This window comes from Pseudorasbora parva, chromosome 18 (genome assembly GCF_024679245.1).
Source record: "Pseudorasbora parva isolate DD20220531a chromosome 18, ASM2467924v1, whole genome shotgun sequence".
Taxonomy (NCBI): Eukaryota; Metazoa; Chordata; class Actinopteri; order Cypriniformes; family Gobionidae; genus Pseudorasbora; species Pseudorasbora parva.
In genome coordinates, this window is record NC_090189.1 from 26,649,733 (window position 1) to 26,675,236 (window position 25,504).

General features: G+C 38.8%; 1 protein-coding gene and 1 pseudogene across 3 annotated transcripts in view; one reads left to right on the plus strand and one right to left on the minus strand.

Annotated features, from left to right (window-relative positions):
- tenm2b (teneurin transmembrane protein 2b) overlaps positions 1-25,504 on the plus strand; it is a 324,894-nt gene that overhangs the window by 113,833 nt on the left and 185,557 nt on the right. The window contains exon 4 of one of the 3 annotated variants that reach the window (XM_067423508.1): positions 4,911-4,958. The exons of the other annotated variants lie outside the window; for them this stretch is intronic. Coding sequence (XP_067279609.1) covers positions 4,911-4,958 — 48 coding nt within the window. The remainder of the gene's footprint in view (positions 1-4,910; positions 4,959-25,504) is intronic. 3 annotated transcript variants of the gene reach the window in all.
- Positions 10,249-10,759, minus strand: LOC137047012 (protein SREK1IP1 pseudogene; annotated as a pseudogene).

Below are 25,504 nucleotides of genomic sequence, written 5' to 3' on the forward strand. Positions count from 1 at the left end.
TTAATCTGCTCTCGCTTTTGTCACCTCAGAGCATCCGCTTTGTTGAGGAAAGTTTCTTAGTTCCAGCTTGCTGCACAGCCTAAACAACTGCAGCAGAAGTTGATGATACTAACACCTGAGTACGTTTCCTCAGCCTGCAGTGTTATAAATGCACGGTTTGTTTCTTTAATCTAAAAAAGTAAGCTTAAGAATCTTTAGACTCGATATTGTTGTGTTTATTAAGGGCTGTCAATTAAAGTGTGCACTTTAAATGTTAATTCAATATTTTAAGTGTGATGATTTTAGCATTCACATTAACTTAACCAAAGTTGATTATATTGATATTTCACAGTTTTTTGAAGAATTGCATTAATATTAACATATTTGACAGCACAACAGGGGTTAGACAGTGAAACTCGAACACGTGGATTTTTAGACCACAATAATTTATTAGTATGGAAAATACAGCTTCAATACATCTTGGGAATGACAGATATAACTCCTGCACAGTCGCCAGAGGGATTTTAAGCCATTCCTCTTCCAGAACAGTGGGCAGGGAAGGGTTGCACCTGCCACGTTTTTTTTTTAAATTGGAACGTAAAGTCCACACTAGAGGCTTAGTAACTACTAGCTAGTCTGTAACTAAACTAACTAATGGTCGCACCATTTGTTCTTAAGGCAGAATGTAACTATAGTAGGTCATAAGCTCCGTAAATGAAAACGTAGTTGCATAATATGACGTTTACCTACAACGATCCAATAGCAGGCTTCAAATACGTGAGCAGATGTTGTGCCGAACATTTCAACTAAGTTTAATGGTGCAGCGCAAAAATATTTAGTAGTGCATAAGTTGTAACTTAGTGTCCAGTTACGTCAAAACTAGGCTAAGTTGTAACTTACACACAAGCTAGTGCAACCGGCCCCCGGTCACTATATGATGCTGTTTGAGGAAAACGTTTTCTGAATTGATCCTCCAAAAAGCTGTCTGTATTGATGTATTATCTGCTCAGTTGCTTACTCACATGACACATAGCAACACATCTAAAGCAACATGTTTGACCTTTTATTGAAAGTAGCCTACATTTACCTTCAGATGCCTTCACAAGCATCTGTAAAAGCAGTTGACGCGACGTGCGAAATGGACAAAATATTATATTTTTGTAATTCCTTTAAGTGGCACTACATACTAGAAATTGTTGCAGACACTACATGTTTGTTTCACCTTTTAATGGTACTGCGCGTCGGCTGAGGACACGGTAATCTAAATCAGAAACAACAAATAAGAAACTCCATGGCAGGTGTCAATTTAAATGCTAGAAGTGAATGAACGATATGTATAATACAATAAATATTATTAGCAAATAATATTATTAGCCTACTATAAATAAAATAAGTTGAAATAATGCAAATAGATGACTTTAACAAATATATAGACTATTGATTAAATCAGCACTGGGTAACTTTTGCTCTCGGGGTCCCCCTACAGTTGGGAAAAAATAATGTCCTCAACTACTGTCGTAAGCTTTCCTCCTACAACAGGGGATGCCATCGCGCGTGCATTTGTTGACATGACAACCCTGATAGCCCTGAACTAGTGATGCGCGGGTTGTCTCATAACCCGTGGACCCCGTATGTCTATTTAATGGCCCCGTGCGGGGCGGGTTGTAAAAATATATACAGTGGTGCCGGGCGGGCCAAATAACTTCATAAAAGCGGCCCGCGGGTTGGTGCAGCACTAACAGTTACCCTGTCCACTGCAGGAGGAGTTCACATGCAGGTGTTCTTCTGGCGTCGCGTGTGAAATGTCTTCATCCCAGGTACAGTCAGTGGCATACGTTTCAGCATGTCATATGAATATAATTTCATGGGTTTTATTTTTTTCAAATGCCAAATAATCGTGATGCTCACGTTTACAAGCCAGCGTCATTATAGTAGTCTATTGGTTACCGTTTTACAGAATCTATATGATACTTCAATTCAGTGTTTGAGTGGTAGCTCACCGTAACAAGCATGACAGCATCGGTCGGGCACGCCTCCTTCAGCTCACGCCGACGAGCAAACGCTGGTCACATGTTGATCCTCGTCCTGCCTTTAATCCCATCACTTTTTCGTTTCCTCTTATTGCTTTCCTCCAACAAAACCTTTTCTTTCTTATTTGTCTGTGCTGCTTCGGACATGACTATATTATCCGACGAACAAAGTTGGGCTCGCACGTCCGAATTTAAGGAAGTGTGGGTGTTGGTGGAAATGACGTATATGCCGTAAAGCAGTCGAATTTTGTAGTTCTTTTTGTTCTCGGGTTACTACCCGAAACCTGAAGTTTAAAAGAACGATTAAAAACGATACAGACCCCATTAAGCTATGGCAGACGTGTCATTCCACCTATTGTAAGTCGATGTATCATCACAAGAGTCTTTAAAATATATTATGAAGGTTGAAAAGTTACCTAGTGCTGCTTTAACAGCTTTAGATAGTTACAGTATGTCTGTCTTTAACAGTTTATTCGTTTTTGTTAAAAATAAATATCCTTATGCAGAAAATGAAAATAGTTTCTGTTATAAACTTTTTTTCCATTTGATTTAGTCTATTTGGTTTTGTATCAAATACAATGTGATTTTCAGTGATCTGGCAGTAGCATTACATTTTTACTCTAGGGCGTGCGATGAAAATCTCCCATATGCCAGCAAACCAATGAGAACGCAGGACCAATGATAACGATACATAACAACTGAGCATATGTACCAAAGCTGCTGTGGAGCTTACCCCGGCAGATTTTAAGAAAATGACCGCCATTTGGTAAGACCGTGTTATATATGTATTACCAACATCATGTAAGCTTTATGGTACTCCTCAAACAAGGGAGTTCATAGTAATTTATAGTGTTATTGGTAATTAGCGAGTCCATGAATGGCTTGGGTATGCAGAACATTTGCAGCTTTTATGGACCGCATACCCCTGGTGTATTATCATGCTGATACACAGCACCCCCTTCAGGGTACAATGTTTGAATCATTAGGTGCACATGGTCCTCCAGAATGGTTCAGTAGTCCTTGGCAGTGATTCGCCCATCAAGCACAGTCGGGAATGCCATGATATTGCAGCCCAAACCATCACTGATCCACCCCCGTGCTTCACTCTGGGCAGCAGCAGTCAGGGTGTTAAGCCTCTTTGGGGCTTCTCCACACCGAAAGGCATTGAAGGTGGACTCATCAGAGAACAATACATGTTTCACATTGTCCACAGCCCAAGATTTGCATGGTTGGCACCAGTGAAACCGACATTTGGCATTGGCAAGAGCGAGCAAAGGCTTGGCTATAACAGCGCAAGCATGAATATTGACTCTGTGGAGCTCCAGACGAACAGGAGAGTTGAGGTGCACAATTTAATTCTGCAGTGAGTTGGGCAGCTGTGGTTTTATGCTCTTACTGATGGAATGTAAAATCAGTGAAGACTGGCCACCAGGCCACACATTAAAATAAAAATATAGCTCCTTTATAGTTTCATAAAAAAAGTTTATAAAATGTAAATATCAAATATAAAATACAAATTTTCTACATTAACTATTTGCTTTACAATGTCAAAAAAGCAATTATTTAATTTTGTCATAATTTCACACTTTATATTTTGCCAAGAGGTCCCTTTGCAAGAGGATCATCATATTTGAGAGTCATCGGCATCAAAATGTTAAACCTCCCTGATTTAAGTCTAACTAATTAACAGGTTACTAAACAAATTAATATCTAATTAAATATGTAAATCATGGGTTACAAAATGTCCAGTGTAAAATTCAAGACCACAGTCATCTCAGCCTGTATAAAAAGAAGTTGAATCTGAACGTCCTACTCTTTTGACATACTGCATATTGTGTAGTCAGGAAGTAGGCATAATACAACAACTTAAACTATTATTTTGTTATGTACCCTTTATAAATTGTTATTTGTTTTAGTATCTACTTCCATCATGAAATTCTAGATGGCACCGGCTGATTGGCCTGGCCTCTGGTTATTGTGCAGCCAATGAAATTGCTTGCTCAACATATAAATATTCTGTTTCATAGTTTGCTTTAAGTTCCTCTGCACCCATCCACCTCCCCCAGCTCCACCTGTCTAGATTGGTTATGGGATTTATATTTGCCTATTCATGAAACAGCAGCATATCTTGCATGCTCGCAGTTATGTGTGCATGTACTGGCAGTAGCCATACTTGTTTTACAGCAGTGTGTAGCAAATCTTGTCCACAAAGACCAAACACATTAATATTGTTTTATCCATTAACATGCTAAAACTGTTTAGAGAGTTGTCATGATTGAAATAACATTAACTAATAATTTCTGTTGATCATCAAGGTCAACATTAGTTAATTATTAAAGTGGAAACACTTCAAAATTGAATTGGCTCTGTCAAAACTGTGTTTCAAAATGAATAGCTGTAAAGGTTGAGAAAATATGCACCGGTGATGCAATGCACTCTTGATCTTTTCTGTTTGCATGTTGCATTCGTCAGGTTGCCTCATGCATAGGCACACTGTAATTACAATTTCTGTGCTTACATGCTTTAGTCTACACATAAATTGCCTTTTGTTGTTGTTGCATAAATTATGTGTCTGGCTTAGTAGTCTGCAAATGTTTTGTTTCATAGAAACACACTGAATTGAAATAAATACAATGCAGTATGCTTGGCATGTTACCTCAATATGGACATCCTTAACATTCCTTAGGAATAACACGCAAGACTTGAGAAGGATTTATATGAGCATTGATCTCACAGTGTCAGATTGCAGAAAAAAAGTACTACTGGGATTTCTGCTTCTTGTTATTTCTTTGATTTCCAAGGTCTTTTCATTTTTGTTTATTTTCATCTGTATGTGTTCATTGCATTTGTTGTTTTTATAATTTGCTATCCTTTTACTTTGATTTCATTTTTCATTACAAGCTTACTTTGATGACGAGGATGAAGATCTGTTTGGTGATTACCATTTCAGTAAGTCACAATATGTTCAACGTGTTCATGTGTTTGCTGTGTATTTGTATATTTATTTTTTTACATTTTCTCACCAGCCACTTTGTTAAGTTCACATTAATTCTTCAAGGCATAGATTCAACAAGATGCATCAGAAGATGGGTACACTGTGGTCATAAAAGGATGGACATGATCAATACTCAGTGGTGTTTAAAAATAGGGTATGCTGCCAAGAAAATAACCCCCACACCATTACACTTCCACCAACAGCCTGAACCGTTGATAAAAGCATGAACTTTCAATGCTTACATGTAGTAATAATAATAATACATGTTATTTGTAACACACTTTATATTAAACAAAATCTCAAAGTGCTAAAGGACAGCTATGTTGTTAATGCCAAATTCTGACCCTACCATCTGAATGTCGCAAGAGAAATCCATTTTTTTTCCTCCAATTTTCTATTGTCCAATTTCTTTGAGCCTGTGTGAACTGTAGCCTCAGTTTGCTGTTCTCAGCTGACAGGAGTGGCACCCAGTGTGTTTTCTGCTGCTGTAGGCCATCTACTTCAAGGTTTGACATGTTGTGTGTTCAGAGATGCTGTTCTGCAGACCTCAGCTTTAACAAGTGGTTATTTGAGTTACTGTTGCCTTTCTATGAACCTGAACCAGTCTAGCCATTTTCCTTTGACCTCTGGCATCAAGAAAGCATTTTTGCCCACAGAACTGCCACTCACTGGATATTTTCTCTTTTTCGCAACCTTCTCTGCTAACCTTAGAGATGGTATGTGAAAATCCCAGTAGATCAGCAGTTTCTGAAATACTCAGACCAACAACCATGCCACTTTACAAATCACTTAATCACCTTTCTTCTCTTTGCTCAGTTTAAACTTAAGCAGATCGTCTTGACCATGGGTAAATCCAATCGGAAGTGAGCATCCTTATGCCCTTCTCGCTGAAGTGGGGACTTGGCAGGAGCAGGGCACTTGTGTGTCATAATGAAGTGGTTTGGAAGATCACTTGGCGAAGGGAGCAATGAAATGTTGCCATGACAACGCAGCATGGTGTTTATCACCACATTAGCTGTCCTTAAAATACAAATTTATTGTTATTGCTGTTAATATAATTGTTGGCAAAAAATATTGTTACGTTTTTAAAATATATGTACAGTCTTGTTCAAAATAATAGCAGTACAATGTGACTAACCAGAATAATCAAGGTTTTTCGTATTTTTTTTATTGCTACGTGGCAAACAAGTTACCAGTAGGTTCAGTAGATTCTCAGAAAACAAATGAGACCCAGCATTCATGATATGCACGCTCTTAAGGCTGTGCAATTGGGCAATTAGTTGAATTAGTTGAAAGGGGTGTGTTCAAAAAAATAGCAGTGTGGCATTCAATCACTGAGGTCATCAATTTTGTGAAGAAACAGGTGTGAATCAGGTGGCTCCTATTTAAGGATGAAGCCAACACTTGTTGAACATGCATTTGAAAGCTGAGGAAAATGGGTCGTTCAAGACATTGTTCAGAAGAACAGCGTACTTTGATTAAAAAGTTGATTAGAGAGGGGAAAACCTTTAAAGAGGTGCAAAAAATGATAGGCTGTTCAGCTAAAATGATCTCCAATGCCTTAAAATGGAGAGCAAAACCAGAGAGACGTGGAAGAAAACGGAAGACAACCATCAAAATGGATAGAAGAATAACCAGAATGGCAAAGGCTCAGCCAATGATCACCTCCAGGATGATCAAAGACAGTCTGGAGTTACCTGTAAGTACTGTGACAGTTAGAAGACTGTGTGAAGCTAATCTATTTTCAAGAATCCCCCGCAAAGTCCCTCTGTTAAAAAAAAGGCATGTGCAGAAGAGGTTACAATTTGCCAAAGAACACATCAACTGGCCTAAAGAGAAATGGAGGAACATTTTGTGGACTGATGAGAGTAAAATTGTTCTTTTTGGGTCCAAGGGCCACAGGCAGTTTGTGAGACGACCCCCAAACTCTGAATTCAAGCCACAGTACACAGTGAAGACAGTGAAGCATGGAGGTGCAAGCATCATGATATGGGCATGTTTCTCCTACTATGGTGTTGGGCCTATTTATCGCATACCAGGGATCGTGGATCAGTTTGCATATGTTAAAATACTTGAAGAGGTCATGTTGCCCTATGCTGAAGAGGACATGCCCTTGAAACGGTTGTTTCAACAAGACAATGACCCAAAACACACTAGTAAACGGGCAAAGTCTTGGTTCCAAACCAACAAAATTAATGTTATGGAGTGGCCAGCCCAATCTCCAGACCTTAATCCAATTGAGAACTTGTGGGGTGATATCAAAAATGCTGTTTCTGAAGCAAAACCAAGAAATGTGAATGAATTGTGGAATGTTGTTAAAGAATCATGGAGTGGAATAACAGCTGAGAGGTGCCACAAGTTGGTTAACTCCATGCCACACAGATGTCAAGCAGTTTTAAAAAACTGTGGTCATACAACTAAATATTAATTTAGTGATTCACAGGATTGCTAAATCCCAGAAAAAAAAAATGTTTGTACAAAATAGTTTTGAGTTTGTACAGTCAAAGGTAGACACTGCTATTTTTTTGAACACACCCCTTTCAACTAATTGCCCAATTGCACAGCCTTAAGAGCGTGCATATCATGAATGCTGGGTCTTGTTTGTTTTCTGACAATCTACTGAACCTACTGGTAACTTGTTTGCCACGTAGCAATAAAAAATATACTAAAAACCTTGATTATTCTGGTTAGTCACATTGTACTGCTATTATTTTGAACAAGACTGTATGTACGTGTGAGCGTATTCACTCAATGCTTTCATCTTTAACAATTGCAATGTCTTTTTTTGGTCCTTGCATTAATAGTGACATTTACTTAGGGGGATTGATCACCTATAAGTGAAAATTAGCCCATTATTTACTCACCCTCAAGTTATCCTAGGTCACTCTTCTTTCAGTCGAATACAATTTCCTGGCTCTTCCAAGCTTTTTAATGGCAGTTAATGGCTGTTTCGGACTTGAAGTCCATAAAAGTTAATCTATCCATCATAAAAGTGCTCCACACAGCTCCAGGGCTTTAATAATGCTCTTCATGGGCGTTTCTAAGCGTATGACATAGGACGCTTTGGTAAGAATATGCTAGTTCTTGCAAGTGGTTTTGTTTTGCTCTATCCTGTGCACTTCCACGTTTGTTACCGGAACTTACACTGGGAATTACACCTGCATCCTACATCACACACTGGAACACAGGTCTCTCCATACGACAGTTAGCGGAACTTAGATAGTACGGTTTGTAAAGATTTAAATATAGATATTTTTTCTGATTTCAACATATTTACTATTTAACACATTTCATACCTATTCAACTTATTTAAACTTTATGTGAAATGTATTACAAAAAATGTTTGTATATCACAAATAAGACAAAACAACTTGAATTATTCATTTTATAAATTAACTGGAACTCTCCTGCCCTCTAGCTTTAAAAATAGTCGCAAGGATTCGCCATCCTGGGTCACATAAACGATAAAATTCCTTCGGTGTACTTAACATCACATGTACCTTTCACTAACGGACTTGTGGAAGGGCCCTTCAAATGGCATCTCCTACACAAAGTATCCATCAATGGCGCAAAACGCCATTTGGAATCCTCCCATGTAGATATTTGCAGATATTTGCTTTAATGAGCAGTTGAACAGGTGTACCTAATAAAGTGGCCAGTGTGTGTATATGCATATTTTATACATACATATGTATGTATACATTATATATTTATTTTTTGTATTTTTGTGTGTAATGCGAGTCACGTGTAAAACAGCTTTATTCAGCTTCAAAACTGATAAGTTATTTTAAAACAAGTCACAGATTGCTTTTAATGAATGTTCAGCCTTTTAAGCTATTCGTAGAAGTACTGCAAATTGGATACAAATTGATTTTTTTAAAGAAAGCTTTTGTTTAAAAAAATTGTGTTTTTGTGTCAGAAGAATTCCCTTTGTCAAATCACTTCTTAACTGTTCATTTCTATCCCCGTTGAGAGCTGCAGTCACCGGCTGACAGATTGCATGCCTTTATCATAAAGCTCTCATTAGAAACTTCATTAATCACAATGCCTTAAACAAACCCAAGGCCAATTAGCCTCACATGGCATAAAGCCAGTCTCTTCAGTCCATTTCTCTCAATAACATGAGTAACTGTCTTTGAAAAGTCATTTTATAGTGACTTTTTTCAGATGGCATTTAAAACCCTGAAAGGCCCATTTTACAAACAGAATAACCCCGTTAGACCTTTTGTGTGTGTGTGTGTGTGTGTGTGTGTGTGTGTGTGTGTGTGTGTGTGTGTGTGTGTGTGTGTGTGTGTGTGTGTGTGTGTCCATTTTAAAATTACACAATTAACCTTTGATTTACTTACTTCATATTCAAATAGTCAGTATAATATAATGTAATAAAACCCAAGCTCTCATCTGACTTTTTGTTGCTGTGGCTGTAAGTGTTATTATTACAGGGTTTTTTTCATGGAGGTTGACATACATTCCCACAACAAACCTTGAATATGATTTTCATAACACTCATTCTCATCCATGACTCTCGTGTTAATAAAAGTCTCCTTTCTCATATTGAATTCGTCCTTCGTTTTCTCACATTTGAACAAACTTCCCATTTGACCTCAATATCAACATAATGAGCTTCAAAATGAGTGTGAATGAGGTCAGGATTAATATCCGTTTATAATGGTGCCCATGGTTGGCACTCAATTACGAAGTGATAGTCTCATTTACACCCCTTGTGTGAATGTATAGACATAAAAGTGAAGTGGTTTCTTAAGATTTAAAGAAACACATTTTCCAAATTAAAGCTGCAAGCAACGATGAAAGGGCCCTCGCACTCAGGAACCCCCATCCCAAGATGTTTCGGACACAAAATGTAGCGCATACCCCGTCTGAATGATGACCAAACTTTACTTTTTCTTTTTTTTTCTTTTGCCCATGACCCTTTATTGTTGAATAAATGCGTCACATTTTCGACAGTTTTAGTAAAGCATTATAAAAACACAAGTTTGGTAAAAGTATTGCCCAAAAGGTTTTCATATGCCTACATATATATATATTTGTATATAAAATTTAATTTATATACAAAATACAGAAATACCACAAAGAGACCATCAATCAGAGGTGTCTGTTGCAGATTTATGTACAAATGGCTCTGGCAGAAAGTATTTTATAGGTTCCCAATATTTTCCAGATAGTTTTTGTGTATGTGCGTGGCTGTGATTGTGTGGTCCTGTAACTGCTTCAAATAAACAAACTGATTTAGCTTAAACCAGTGTTTGAAGTTCCAGCAGAGCTGTTGGATGAGGATGACTCTGTGTTTTTCTTTGTCTGTTTCTTCTTGTGTTTCTTTTCTTTCTCCCTTTTCTCCTTTTTCCCTTTCTTCTTGTGGCTCTTGTGCTTTTTCTTCTTCTTGCTCACTTCCTCCTCGTCATCACTTAATGAATAAGACCTCTTTTTTGCCTTTTCATGGGATCTGTCCTTGCGTTTCTTTTTATGCTTTTCTTTTCTGGAATCGACATGAGAACCTTTTGATTGGCTGCTGCCGAAGATCTTTTCTTTACTGAAAGGTTCCTGTTCCTCCTCATCACTCTCCTCACTGCTAGTGCTGCTCACATTCAAAACAGTGTCCTTCCTCGGATCCACACGAACAAAATTACGACATTCAAAAGTAATATGTCCAGGATATTCACATCTTTTACAGTCAGCTCTGATGTTGTCCTTGTTCGGACCTGGGGCAGCCATTATCTACTCGGCTGTTTATTGGTCTAAATTATTACAGAGCAAAATAAAAATTAAAAAAACAAACTTAACTGATGGTTTATGAAGTTTATAACATTGTTTTTCAAAAATTACTGCTGCTAGTAAGTGGTGATTTGACTGTAACCAATAATTGCTGTGTAGATGTCTTATCAGGCTAGGACTATTATCAGAAATGCCATTTAAGGCAGATTGGTGATAATACAATTTTACAACAACTTACAGTTACATTTACAGTTTCAACAACTACCTGTTTAGTGGCATTAATCACATTCATTAGCACTTAGCCAAGTGTTGCATGATTTAACATGTTTCTAGCATGTTAGGTATTGAGCTGTTACATGTGTCTACCGAATATCATACTTGTACGTGAAACGTAGCGCAAACGGTGCTTAATTGAAATTTTGTAGGTGGTGCTTTCGAGCCATTTCGTCACACCTAATTCTGAAACCCATATTATACGTACATTTTCACCAAGTTTCATCGGTTTTCGAGCATGTTTAGGCCCGCAAAAATGCGATTCATTTCAGAGAAGAAGAATGATAGGCAGAGCAATTACAATAGGGTCCTCACACCATCGGTGCTCGGGCCTTAATGAACCATAAAAGAAGAGCGCGGATGATATTATCAACCGATCTACCTGATACTTGCATTGTGAGACTGGCAATTTCCTTGAAACCATACCTAGTAAGTTAACTTACAGAATGCCCTTGTCTGATACCGACAGTCATCATTTACTAGAAGGAAAGATGCCGTCTGGAGCGATGACACTGGCAGCATGCGAAGACGTTATAAATGTTTGGGCTCAGAAACATGGGAAATGAAGTGAGAGCTGCAAGGACCAAACAATCTGTATACGAGCACATAATACTTCACCAAGCTTTATTATTTTAGAGTCCTCAAGCAATTTTGAACAAATTTGACCTTACTAAAACTGTTCAAACGTAAAAAAGCTATAAAGGAATTGAGCTGTAGGTCAACATGTGTTGATTTATGAATTGCAAGAGATATGTATGAAAGATACTGAGGGAAGACATATATTTTAAAATACCCAACGGAACTGTGATTGGTTTTCTAATGTGAATGAAGTAGAGTTTGTTTTACCATACAGTACACAGACTAGTTCACCATGTGATTCACTCTGATTGTATCATCTTAATAATTTTTTTAGTATATTAAATATTTTCTCTGTCTCTCAGTCCCCCTTTTCCCTTTTTCTTGCCCTCAAGCTCACAGCGTATTCAAGCCAGGAGGTCATATGATAGGAGCCGGGCTTGTGCCGAATGCTCAGAGTTTATTCTGCCCCAGTGTTATTGTCCTGGCAGCACATTAAAGGGGCGTTCAGATGGCTCTGGAGCTACACATGGGCCAAGGCTCTTTTCTTCTGACTCCAAGCCTGAGAAAACATTAATTTGTGGATTTAAATTTATAGTTACATAACCTCTAAATATTCTATTTTGATATTCTGTGCATTTGCCGCCATTGCTTCTGCACTTAAAAAGAGGGGGAAAAACATTGCAACATCATGCGTGGATGATGACACCTCAATGTGTCATAAATGAAATGCAAAACGCGTTGAGGCATTTCTAGCCCACTCACACTGTGCCAAATATGAAATCATTTGTCAGTGGGGCTGTTTATAGTGAGAAGATTATTGGGTTTATTCTGAGAACTTAAGTAGCCTGTAAAGGAAGAACCTCAGTGGCTCAAGTAATGACTGTTTAGGAGAACATCACATGTGCACTTTGTGTGAACTGGAAGTTGGGACTGACTTCAGTATTGTTACTTATTTCTGAGTTAAACAGACTTCAGTTTAGAACACCTTCTCTAACTCGCAGCAGATTTTAGGGGAGTGGTTAGGTATTCAATCATCAGAAAAGGAACACTATTTCAAAGGGGAATCAAGTTTTTTAAAAATTTTTACTAAAGATTATGTTGCCGTTCTAGCCTAGGTGTATATGACCTTTTTATTTCAGACGAATACAATCTGAGTTATATAAAAAAAATATCTTGGCTAATCCAAGCATTATAAGTGGCAGTAAATGGCTGTCCAAAATCTGAAGCCCAAAAAAGTGAATCCATGTTTGTAGAGAAAAATATACATATTTAACATTTTATAAAGTAACATATTTATTTTCCGCCAGACCGTAAAAGTATTTTCCATTAATACTTTTGCTGGGCAGAGTGTAATCATATTTTAGCCATTACAATGTTCTAAGTAACTGAGATGAACACAAAAGTCTGGGCATGTCAAAACATCTTCACGGCTCAGAAAACACCTCAGACTCTAGTAGGTTAAACGTGAAATGACTTTGAGGGCAGCATGATGAAATGCAGATGAAAAATCACATGAGAATATTCAATGAAGGACCACCTTTCATGTTCACAACCTGTCCAAATGTAATCAAAACTTGACTAAATAGGTCAATCTGGTGAAAATAGATTACCAGTTTACACTGTTATTACACTCACCCACTTGAAAATCACCACTTTTAGTCATGTCTAAATCCAAATGAACTTATTTTGAAGTGATGTTATGATGAAAATGATTAAATGGAATAAGTAAAATGATTGTTTGTAAGTGCAACCTTCATAACATTTGTTGTGTTTACAGAGGATCTGGCGACTAATGGTGACTAAGTAGCTACACAGTAGGGGTGACCACTAATAGTCGAAGATTCGATGCATCAATATGCAAGACCGGATTCGACCACTGATCTCATGGTCGAATCTTCGCGGGTGTTATGAAACGAGGATCATACCATTTTAGGCAATATGGGTGTGCTCAATATTAGTGTTTTAAAGACGCGCCTTTAAAATTCGAACACATACACCCACGGCGGCATTCGACGCCTGTCCGCAGCGATTAAATATATATTTCCCTCAAATTGTGAATGTACATACTGATTTCACCCTGTGCTACAAGACACACTGTCAGAAGTCGATTCAAAATTGAGCTCGCGCACGGCGTGCAATGTTCACGTCTGCCTGGTCTGAGATACCTGAGACACGGCGCTGAGCTTCGGTCCGGTGTGCGACCCCCTTAGGCACAATTGGCTTAAGAACGTGCATATAAACGCACTCAGTGTTCTTTTCCTCTCTAGGCAGTTTTTTTTTAGGTTTATTTATCAAAATGTTCTTTTATATATTTTATGTGATGTTCTGTGTTTCGATCGCAGCTTTTAAATGTTATGAGAGAACGGTTAATTGAATGTGTAGTGTAGCCTAGTTTTGATCACTTTATTAAAAGTGGTGGCTGTGTGCCCTGTGTAAAGTAAAATAAAAATAGTCTTAGCCTCCTGCTGACTAGTGTCCTGCCCTTCCCAACCCGGTCTATGGTTTACACACACATAGATGATTTGACTATCGGTCGACCATAGAGAGATTCGAAAATTCTGATTCTAATGTGTAAATCCTTAGTCGGGGACACCCCTACTACACACATTTAGTTTTGTTTAGTTTTTTTGCTCTCGAGTATACCAACTGAACAATATCCTAAAAAAAACTGGATAAAAAGGTAAAGTTTAATTGTCCTCCCTTGTTCTACTGTCTTTCAGCTATAGACCCAATTGAAGAAGAAGAAGCAAAGTTATTCACCAGATTTGCTATTCTATAGGCCCTTCTGCAGAACCATATCAATTTAGACATCCACCTGATCGATCCACAGCTCTACAGGTGTGTCTGGCAATTTATCAGCGTCAGCCGCCAGACAGGGAACAATTCTGCCTTCTCGTTCTTAAAGAGCCTGTTTTCTAAAGGGAAATTTATCCATTAATTCAATTCGCAAAGCTCAGCGCCACAGAAAGCATGGCGTCTCACTCTTCACGCCTACATCCTCGGCACACTTTTCATTTGTTCTGTTCAATCAAAGAAACAGTTAAAAAAAACAAAAACAAAAGGAAGTGTGTTGATGATTGCAGTGGAAAATAAATTGAAGACAATGTATTTGTTGGAAGATAATGAGAATGACTGACAACCACCACTGCCATTTGGTGAAGTGCTCTCAAAGATCAATGCCACTTTGTCTTCAGTGATAGGCCGACATACTGACAGGATAATCAGAGTGCTATGGAGACACTGCCTTCCTCCTGTGAAAATTATTATTATTATTAATCATTTTTTTGCTTGTTATGACCCTCTAACATGACTCATATCAGCAACACATTTTTTATAAAATTCAATTTATTGTAATAAATGAAATAACACTGTAAAATGTAATCTTTAGCAAAAACTCAAAATGAATATAAATTTTCATACTCTAAATTCTTCATCTGAAAACTTAAAAAAAACGCTCTAACTTAAATTGGCCAACTAATAAATATACCACAACATTTTAATTTAATTCTGTACAAATTCTACAAATTCCTCTAAATTCTATTTTTTTACAAAAACATTTTTTGTTTCTTGCTTCATAATAATCCACTCTGTAAAAAAAGATCAATAAATGATGACAACATATGGTTTTTACATTGCTTTAACTTATCAAAATAGGTTAAGAATTTTTTTTTGTGTTATATAAGATTCAGCTATTTTTTTAAAGTTAGGTTGATGTAACTTAAGTTGAAATTGCTTGGTTGGGTTGGACATAAAAATGTAAGCAGGAACTTAAGCAGCAACTTTTTTACAGTGTATCCTGAACCAACATGAACATGCATAAGCTGGTCTTGTCACCTAAACAACAAAAATGTGAATTTGAGAAAATGTTGTCATGGCCATGATTATTACTGGTTCAGTCTAGAGGCGTGTAGTATTTCTTTACAAAGTGACATCACAAACTTCTAATGCGCGATGGGCGACGCCATGTTAGTTTGCAATGCAGTTCAGAGAATCATAGCTGTCCGATTTACAACACACTAATTCATCCGCTTCTCCTGCAATACATATAAGTGGCCAGTGAAGTGGGAGAATAATAGAGTTCATTTTATTTACCTGCACAATGTTTATCCGAGATGAATAAAACACATCGTCAATTTATATTTTAACAGATTATTATTGCTGCGTCTATAGACATCAGTGTGTATTTTACAAATGAGACATTTATTGTTTTGTTAATACTAATGTGTATTTAAAGATTAGAGGCCTGATGTTGAAAACACTGAATAGTTGTGACACATGACACATGCTTAGTGTGTCCGTCTCAGGCTCAGCACCAGTCAAAGCATGAAAGCGAGTTTGAATTTAGTTTGCACTGAACGTTCTAATCACACCGGTGTGATCGTACTCATTTAAAGGTTAGGACAATATAGACAGGATGAAAACATGACATATAGAAACAAACATGACGAGCAATGTTCTCACACCAAATATGACAAAAAACAAGAGCACATGGCCAGTGAACACAATCACAAGCCATGTGCTCAAACAACACACGCAGCCAATAAGAGCTCTCGTAGACTGTGTATCCACACAAAACATGACAACAGAAAAATATGCAGCCAATGCAAACATGGACCGCATGCTACACAGAACACAACACAACAAGACCAGTGAACACCAGAAGACAAACACATTGAGCATGAATGTTCAAACCCTGACAGAACCAAAACGAAACTAGACTAAAGTGACGGGATCAGAACACCACTGTCCACACGTATAACTCAAGCGGCCCGAGCTAACTCAGAACCGTACATGCTCACAATGACAAGAAAGTAGCAGTTTCACGGCTTAAATAAGACTAAACCCAAAATAAGACTTAAAACTAAAATAAACCAGACCGAAGTGACATAACCTTGACAGGTCTATTCAACAGTCTTTTTTTCCATTCTGAACTTCAATACTCTTTCGTTTGCTTTCAATATTTTCACTGTTTACTCTGCACTCTTCATGCTGTCTTGGCAACCTCGTAAAATCACCCTTCCGTGGCGCGCTCTGCACTGCTGTTTGTGTGGAGGTCAAGGTGCTGCAGCACATTTACATTTAATCATTTAGCGGATGCTTTTCTTTTAAGCAATTCACAAATGAGGGAAACAAATACCTGCCGCATGTGTTCAGAAATGAATTGAAGCCATGATGCAAGTAATATAACAAAACCTTTATATATCACAATTGCAATTGTTTTCCTCCTTATTGTGCTTTTGTATCTCACATTATTACTTTATATTTCACATTGTGATGTTTTTTTTTATTTTTTATTTTTAATGCCCATTATAAAAAAATGCTTCATGTATCAAATCAGCTTTAAAAATCAACATCTGGCATATTGTTTCTGACTCATTTAGCTCCAGTGAACAGATGATGAGTTGACTCCAGTAGTAGAGGAAGTCTCTGCAGCAATGTCCTGTGGTCAGCCGCGTCTCCTCTCCCAGAGTCCAAATGGATGATGAAGCTCCTGTGAGCTCTTTGCTGACAGCTTCTGATAATGTGCCCACTTTATGGAGGAGGCAGAAACTAATGAGAAGTTCAAGGCACTGAATAAATTGGAAAATTGTAGCATAATGATTTTGTCCGTTGGCCTGTTTATGGGGCTGATAGGGCAGAAGAGAGAGTCATACAGGCTTTCTCTGAGGAAGATATACGCACACAGACAAACAGGCACGCTCTCTCGTACCCCTACGGAGAGGCCATCCAGAGTGGGTCAACGGCTCCGTGTGAGTCTCCGGCATTGTGTGAGGCCAAATAAAGCCTGGCGCAATTGGATGGCAATTATTATGGAAATGGAGTAGCTTGTGAAGAATCACCGGCGAAATTTAGAAATAGACTGCCAAATAAGTTACAGAATGAAGTAGCATTGCTACGGCATTTATGCAAACCTGCGCAAGAGCGTGCGTGTCTGCTGTATCAGCACGCATGTGAGGACTTATCATCTCTTCCTCCACCTGAGTGGTGATTCCATGGGCTGCACTGGTGCTCTGATTTCTACCTTACATAAGCGGCCACCCAATTGCAATGGCCTGATAAGAGTCAAACGGGCAGTTCAGGCCTCGCTCGTGCTCTTCCAGGCCCGGCAGCTGCAGAGATAAGTTTTTCCCGCCGAGCAGAAGGAGATGAAGGCCGCGGTAGACACATTCCTTCAACAGCATTAGTAAAGGAGTGATAAGCGGTAGGATATTTTGTCGACCGCATGGTTTCTATTTCAGCAGTGTTGTAGGGGGTAGCCCCGCCCACTTTGAGATCTTATTGGTACAAAGGCTTCCCTCATATGGCTGTGCTTAAAAATGTCATGAACCCCTCCATTTCAGTATAGGTAATTTCTCACCACTAGTAGCAGTGGGGAAACTTAAAATAAGAATTGTGTTACATTACATAGCCATTTGGATTGAGAAATAACTTGTTGCATGGTGATACAGTTAAAATCGCTTATTAAAATCACCTATTCAGCTGTGACTGAGCCTTATGTTGATCACTTGATTGAATTGTTTAGCCCTGCTGACTGTGAAATTTCTTTGCTCCAAAAGTGTGCTTCATATAAATGTATAGTTATACATTAAATATCTTCTGATTGGGCCATGTTTTGTGTTCAGTGTTGCTGATAACGTCGTCACATCACGCACAGTTAGGACACGGTGTAAGGAGACAGCTGGATTTGTGCAGTGTAATGTATAAATTTGCACCTTGCTGCTATGATTGAGTTGATGGAGCATTCCAGCAGCATTTAGCTTGGCAGCAGGGCCAAGACAGAAAAAAATTATACTCAGGATTACTCATGATGCTGAAGATCTGTGGTTACATAATCAGCCTTCTTTCCCCGCAAGCACAATTTGAGCGGAAGATGATATGAGGATCATTTTGACACTGTTTACTGTTTCCTTCTCTTAACATATGTCATGAAGTCTTCATATCCACAAACCCTGAAAGGCGACGGATTCCAAACAAGTTTGCTTAACTGTTTGCCTTTAGGTCTCGATCCACAGGCCCATATGGACTTTGCAGACTTTTTTTTGCATTTCCAAAGCTGATTTCTGTGAAAAATAGATTATGTGGAATAGATTTAAATGTGTTGAAGTTGTTTACCCAAAATCAATTAAATATGAAAAAAGAGCATTTCAGTTTGGGGTCAGTAAGGTATACGTTTTATGTCATGTTTGTGAAAGTCAATGCTACATTTATTCAATAAAAAATACAGTAAAAACTGTAATATTATCAAATATTACTTACATTTAAAATAACCGGTTTCTATTTTTATATATTTTAAAATATAATTTATTCCTGTGATGACAAAGCTAGATTTTTTGCATTGTTACTCCAGTGTAACATGGTGCTTCAGTAATCATTCTAATATGCAAATTTGGAGCTCACGTTTCTATTATCAATGTTAAAAACAGTTTATTATTTTTTGTGTATACTTTGAATAGAAAGTTGAAAAGCACAGCATTCATTTGCAATGGAAATCTTTTGTAATAATGTAAAAGTCTTTACTGTCCTTTTGATATGTGTCCTTGAATAAAAGTAATAATTTCTTGAGGAAAATAAATAAATAAAAAATCCATCTGACCTCAAACTTTATATTATAAAGTTAATTTAAAATTGGGTAAACCAATACCATTCAATTTTTTTAATGTACAATTATTCATCCTCATGTAATTTCATACCCGTATGACTCTGAGGCCCCGTCCACACGGAGACGCGTTTAGCTGTATATACGTATACATTTTGTACCATATCAGTGTTTCGTCCACACGGATCCAGCGTTTTGGAATACGATATTTTCTGAAGCCAGGTCCCAGCCGGGTCCCAGAGTGGATAAATCTGAAAACGACATTCTTGCGTTTTCATGTGTACAGCCAATCCATCTCTATAACTCTGACATTTCTTATTTATTTTTTTACATTATGGCTTTTCTTTCCTGCCACTGGGCAATAATGAAATGACAAAAATATGCTCCAGAAGAGTAGTTCTTATGACTCATTCCCTATATTCTGAAGTCTTCTGTAGCCATAGATAGTTTTGTGTGAAGGACAGACACAAATTGAAGTTTTCTACAGATTCCGTGTGGGCCTGCTGATCCTTAAGTGATGCGGTGCGTAACCCTACCTCACCCTCTTCGTTTGGGACACAGCATGCTGCGACCCTGCAGTGGCCCAGATCTGCTGTTCAATCAACCCAGAGAGCAGACAGAGATCCACAGGAACATTCAAAGCCGTAAAAGAGCAGCCACAACAAACGCACTCTTGCCTGGGGAGCATCTGACGATCCGCACCCCATTGCCATGTGTACCATTGAAGATAATGCTGGCACAGCTTCAGTGTTGAGTGCAGTCATATCAAATGAGCTATGTGCTTGTATCCTTATCTTTGTCTCTTTTCTCGCTCTTTACTTCTCTCTACTCTTTTTCTCTGTATCTTTTTATGTCTGTTTTTTTTTCTCATGCCGTTTGATAAGTCTGCCAAAATGCACAACCGCTTTCTCTCAGAAATCACAGGGATCACAGGGTAAAGAGGCAGCGGGAGACATAAAGGTGTGCTGCAAACAACTGCTTCAACATGCGTAATTAAGCCTAGCCAGCCTCCTCTAGGTCCCTAGAAAGGCTTTTTACCCAGTTGATGTTCTGTTTTTTTTTGTCGGTCTCAATCTAATTTTAGTCACTCTTTGAGCAAAAGGTTGTTTTTATTCTTCATCGCTCATGCTGTTTTGCATTCAGATGTAAAATTCAACAGCTGCGACTTGCCGCAGTAAATGATTGTGCTCTTTATAGAGTCTTGTGAATGTGCTAACATGTTAAAACACTAAGCTTCATACAAAACTACACAGTGAGTCGTCATTAAATCTGAACGGTTTACTGAGGCACCACATATAACTTAGCTTTCTTTGCTGAAAATATTTTGATTAATTTTTTTCTTTTTTTTTCTTTAGATTACAGACTATTACATACTTTTCTTCTTTGTCTTGGCCATTTTCTGCCATTCAAACTTTTAGTTAAATTGTTTTCTACCACATTCTAACAAATAATAATGACAAAGCGACAAGTTATACTCTCTTTTATGTAGGTTTGCATTCCTGCAAATTCATGCTGAGAAGCCCCACCAACAGCAAGAACCAATGAGGTTCATTCTCGTGCTACGCATCTATAAATGGACTTGGACTGCATTTATATAGCGCTTTTATCAAACCCATGGCCATCCAAACCCCTTTACATCTTGCCTCACATTCACCCATTCCCTCTCTCATTCACACACTGACGGCGGTGTCAGCCATGTAAGGCACCATCCAGCTCATCGGGAGCAGCTGGGGTTAGGCGTCTTGCTCAAGGACACCTCGACTCTTGGTCAGGTGGAACCGGGGATCGAACCACCAACCTTGTCCTTTATTGACAATCTACATGAGCCACTGCCGCCCCAAGGGGCGTTCATTCTCGTTCTACGCAGCACGTTTGAGTTCCCGCGAGAACCAATGAGGTTCATTTTCGTGTTACACAGCCCGTTTGAGTTTCCGCAAGAACCAATGAGGTTCATTCTTGTGTTACGCAGCACTTTTCAGCTTCCGTAAGAACCAATAAGGTTAATTCTCATGCTACGCAGCATGTTTGAGCTTCTGCAAGAACCAATGAGGTTCATTCTTGTGTTACGCAGCACATTTCAGCTTCCGTAAGAACCAATGAGGTTAATTCTCGTGTTACGCAGCACGCTTGAGTTTCCACAAGAACCAAAGAGGTTCATTCTCATGCTACGCAGCACATTTCAGCTTCCGCAAGAACCAATGAGGTTAATTCTCGTGTTGCGCAGCACGTTTGAGTTTCCGCAAGAACCAATGAGGTTCATTCTCATGCTACACAGCATGTTTGAGCTTCTGCAAGAACCAATGAGGTTCATTCTTGTGTTTTGCGCAGCACGTTTGAGCTTCCGCAAGAACCAATGAGGTTCATTCTTGTGTTTTGCGCAGCACGTTTGAGCTTCCGCAAGAACCAATGAGGTTTGTTTTTGCACATCAAGCAGGTTTCGGTTGAGCTTCCTTTTTTTTCTGCCGATCAATGTTTGTATGGGTGTAAAAGTATATGTGTATATGTATATGTATATGTATTTCTATTTATGCAGAGAAGCATTACCCATCTCATTGGTCAAATTCCTTTATTAACACCAAATATATTCTGAGATTCCCACGTCATGCGGCAGTTTTGCATTCAGTGCTGGCAAACAAATTACTTGTTGCAAAACCTCTTTAGCTTGAAGCATTGGAATTTCCTTTTGAGCATACAAATGTAGTCTTATTTTGCTTTCTCTGACATTCTCACCACCTCCATATCAGAAGCTTGATTGTTGTCTGCGTTTGAGAGGGGGAGATACATTAATGCTTTAGTAGATGGGTTGGACGTTAAGCACTAAATGAAGAGTGATGTTTAGTTTACTGCGAGTAGGTTTGCTGGTTGAACAGGGCTGTGGAGAAGATTGTCATTATGATTGATTGAAAGCCCGTCTCTTTGTTGTTCTCTGTTTAAAGTTCACCGCACTGCGGAGGTGTAGCAGCCTCTGCTTTGAAGTGATTGATGACCGCTGCGAGATCTTATACCTGAGCTCCCTGTCACTCGTGTGCCATAGGCCAAGAAAACCGCCGTTTCTATGGATACTGTTACAGAGTTCTGCTCGTTACACCCGATTGGTCGTGGCCTGCGCTGGGTGGGTTGTCCTTGCCACTCTGCCATCTGGCTGTGGTCCATTGCTTGCGCTTGAGGAACCGTGGACGCAAGAATGAGTTGAGTTCTCCTCTGGGTCTCCGAGGAGCTCCATGGCTGCCTGTCACATTGCATCAAAACTCTGGATCTGATACAGAGCCAGTTGCGAGTCCGTCCACTCTCTAACAATCACCGAGATGCAAAGTCAAACGGAAACACTTTGACAGACAGAGCCAGAGGTCTCAGTAATGGCCTGGTGGTTTTGAATCCTCCTGAAATATTTGTGCTGGCGAGAAGCTCAGCAGAACTACGACTGGATTTCGGCGTGATTGTGGTCTGAAAGCGCCTGGAACTTCAGCCCGTGGAGCTTTTAGTGTCACAGTGAGAGAGAGATCCTGTCAGTCAGCAATTCTGAGAGGACGCACACGCACGTTTGCACGAGTGCGCAGTGCCATGCACATCATTACGCAGGCAGGCGTCGATAGCGCGCATTTCTCCCTGACAAGCCTGCTGTCATTTTACAGGCCGCTGCAGAAAGCTGGCTGAGCCTGAAGCCCGGCGTGCTCTCACCTTGACGACGGGCAGAGAAGAAATCTGATCGTCACCTATGAATTATTGATTTTCTGCAAGGCTACTTCTCTACTTTATCTGAGATGTTTGCAACCATCCACTACCAGAAGCCCAAAAGAAGTTACTTGCTCTTAGCAAGTGTCGTTGGAATTCATTGACTTGAATTCTCTCTCTCTCTCTCTCTCTCTCTCTCTCTCTCTCTCTCTCTCTCTCTCTCTCTCTCTCTCTCTCTCTCTCTCTCTCTCTCTCTCTCTCTCTCTCTCTCTCTCTCTCTCTCTCACTCACTCACTCACTCTCACTCTCTCTCTCTCTCTCTCTCTACACAGTATTCTCTTTGTGGACTGCCTGCCTCTCTAATTGGCCGCTTGGATATGCAGTTAGTTTTGAGATTGACACCTACACACACACTTGAACAGTATACTATTGTAGCAGTCTTTAGCAAGATTAGACAAATAGTGTTCAAATAAACTAGATTTGTTTTTCTGGAGACAATACCACATATTTTAGTTTTTCATAACAGCATAAAAAAGCCAGATATCAGTTTTAGGGACAAAATGGGTAATTATTGACATTAAAAAGTCAGTAAATAGGTGTTATCTGCAAATGATCAGACTTTTCTGTTTTCCATTCACTATTATTTGTAGAGCATGAATACTCATTTAACAACTTCTAAAGTTTAAATTCATTTTAAACACCACAAAAACTGTTAGTATAAAATTAATTGACTGACTTAGGATATTGTTATATGGTTGTTATAGTTGTGTTGTGGTTATAGTTAAATTTGCGCACGCACAGCGCTCTCAACAACTCGGTACAATAACACTTTCTCAGCAATCTTTCCCCAGCTCTCCGTCTCTCTCTCTGGACTGGCAGTGCTTCAGCTGCTGCTCGCGCCTGACTAAACCACGCCCCCTCCACCACATAATCTCATTTCAAATGCAAAGATGCCAGCCAATCACAACAGTGGGTGTTTTCACTGAAGTCTTACAGCAGACACGCCCCTTGAAACAGAGCATTCAAGCCAGAGGGCTAATATCAGTATAGAAAAAATTGAGAGATCCGCTGCTCATTCAGTTATACGTGTGTGCTCAGTATCAGCTGCTCGTGAGTTTATCAGTTCTCTCCGCAAAACATGTCTCGGTTCAGTGAACTGTTAGAGTTACAACATATAATTCAAGACATTAGTTTATTTCTATTCGGAGGGACTGTCACTCATGTCAGAAAGTGAGCAACTAAAGTAATTTGTGTGATCAGCGCTGATTTGAGATGCAAACCGTTTAGAACGATTCAGTCTGATTTGGTCACCCGGCTCACTAAAAATAACCGGTTAAAAAGAACGATTAGTTCGTGAACTAGACATAATAGAGTGATGATCCGATCGGGCTCACAAGTGAAGAAGAAATGGTACATGTTTGTGCCTTTCCGAATTGTGGCAACAGAATGTGAAAATTTGCAGTGAATACTTGACTAACTTACACAGACACAACACAGCAGGGCTGGTTGAAGAAAAATGCCATTCCGTGGTTGAAGACGGGTGCAACCACTGTGGAGGTAATATAAACTTTATTTATCCTTCCATTTGGGCACACACGGCTTGAGGAAAGATGTGCAGTAATTAAATAATCATGCTTTACACACACAACGCTCTTCCCAACTGGACTATTTGCCTTTTTTTCCGGATACCTCTGAGTTCCCACGGGACTTCAGTGCGAGATACAGCTAGCCTTCTAACACTATTTAGGTGAATTTAAACAATGGCTAAGTGGCTAAACTCATCTCGTTGTCATGTAAGGGACCGGTTCATGTTGGACAGACATTTTAATTGCATTTTATGTCTGTTAAAAGGTACAAAGACACCCTTTACGTTTATGCCCCCCATAGCTGCCGTTTTAGCTGAGTGGGGGCTCTGGGCATTAACTGTAATAACTCCGTGTTGCAAGCACCAATCCGGTTCATTTTTTTCTATAGTCTGTAACCAATATAACGATCAAGATAAACTTAAAATTTCCCCAAAGTTGTCCTTTAAGTGAGAGAAAAGCCTGTGGTAATGTTTACTCATTTATTTGATAATAAAAATTACATTTTACTTTGAAGAAAAAGTGGATTTTTGTTTGTATATTCTGTCAATTATAGTTCTTAGAAAGAAAATCGGAATCGGCAAAAATCGGTATCGGCTGATCTCACTAATAAAAAAATCGGATATCGGAATCGGCCAAGAAAATGGCAATCGCTGCATCTCTAAAAAAATGCCTTTTATTTCTAAATTATGACTTTTTTTAAATGTAAAAACCATACTAGCAATATAACTACACATCAGGAAACATTATAAAATAATACAAAAATCCATGCCATGGGACCTTTAATGAATACCCAGCTTTATGTGGGAAAGACTTCACATTCAGACTTTCACCAGATTCATTTGTAAACAAGAGACTGGATTTGCAGACAGGATGAGATTACACGAATAAATGAAGCAACACTCTAATGTGAGTAATATTTTTTTTTATATGTGATAGTATTGCATTGTTACAGATCAAATACAATGCTATATCATGAACATGTCTAATTTAACTGAACTTACCACGCTGTCCCGGGATGTGCGTTGTTCATTCTCTTGACTTGATATTTAAAGGAAAAATAACAACA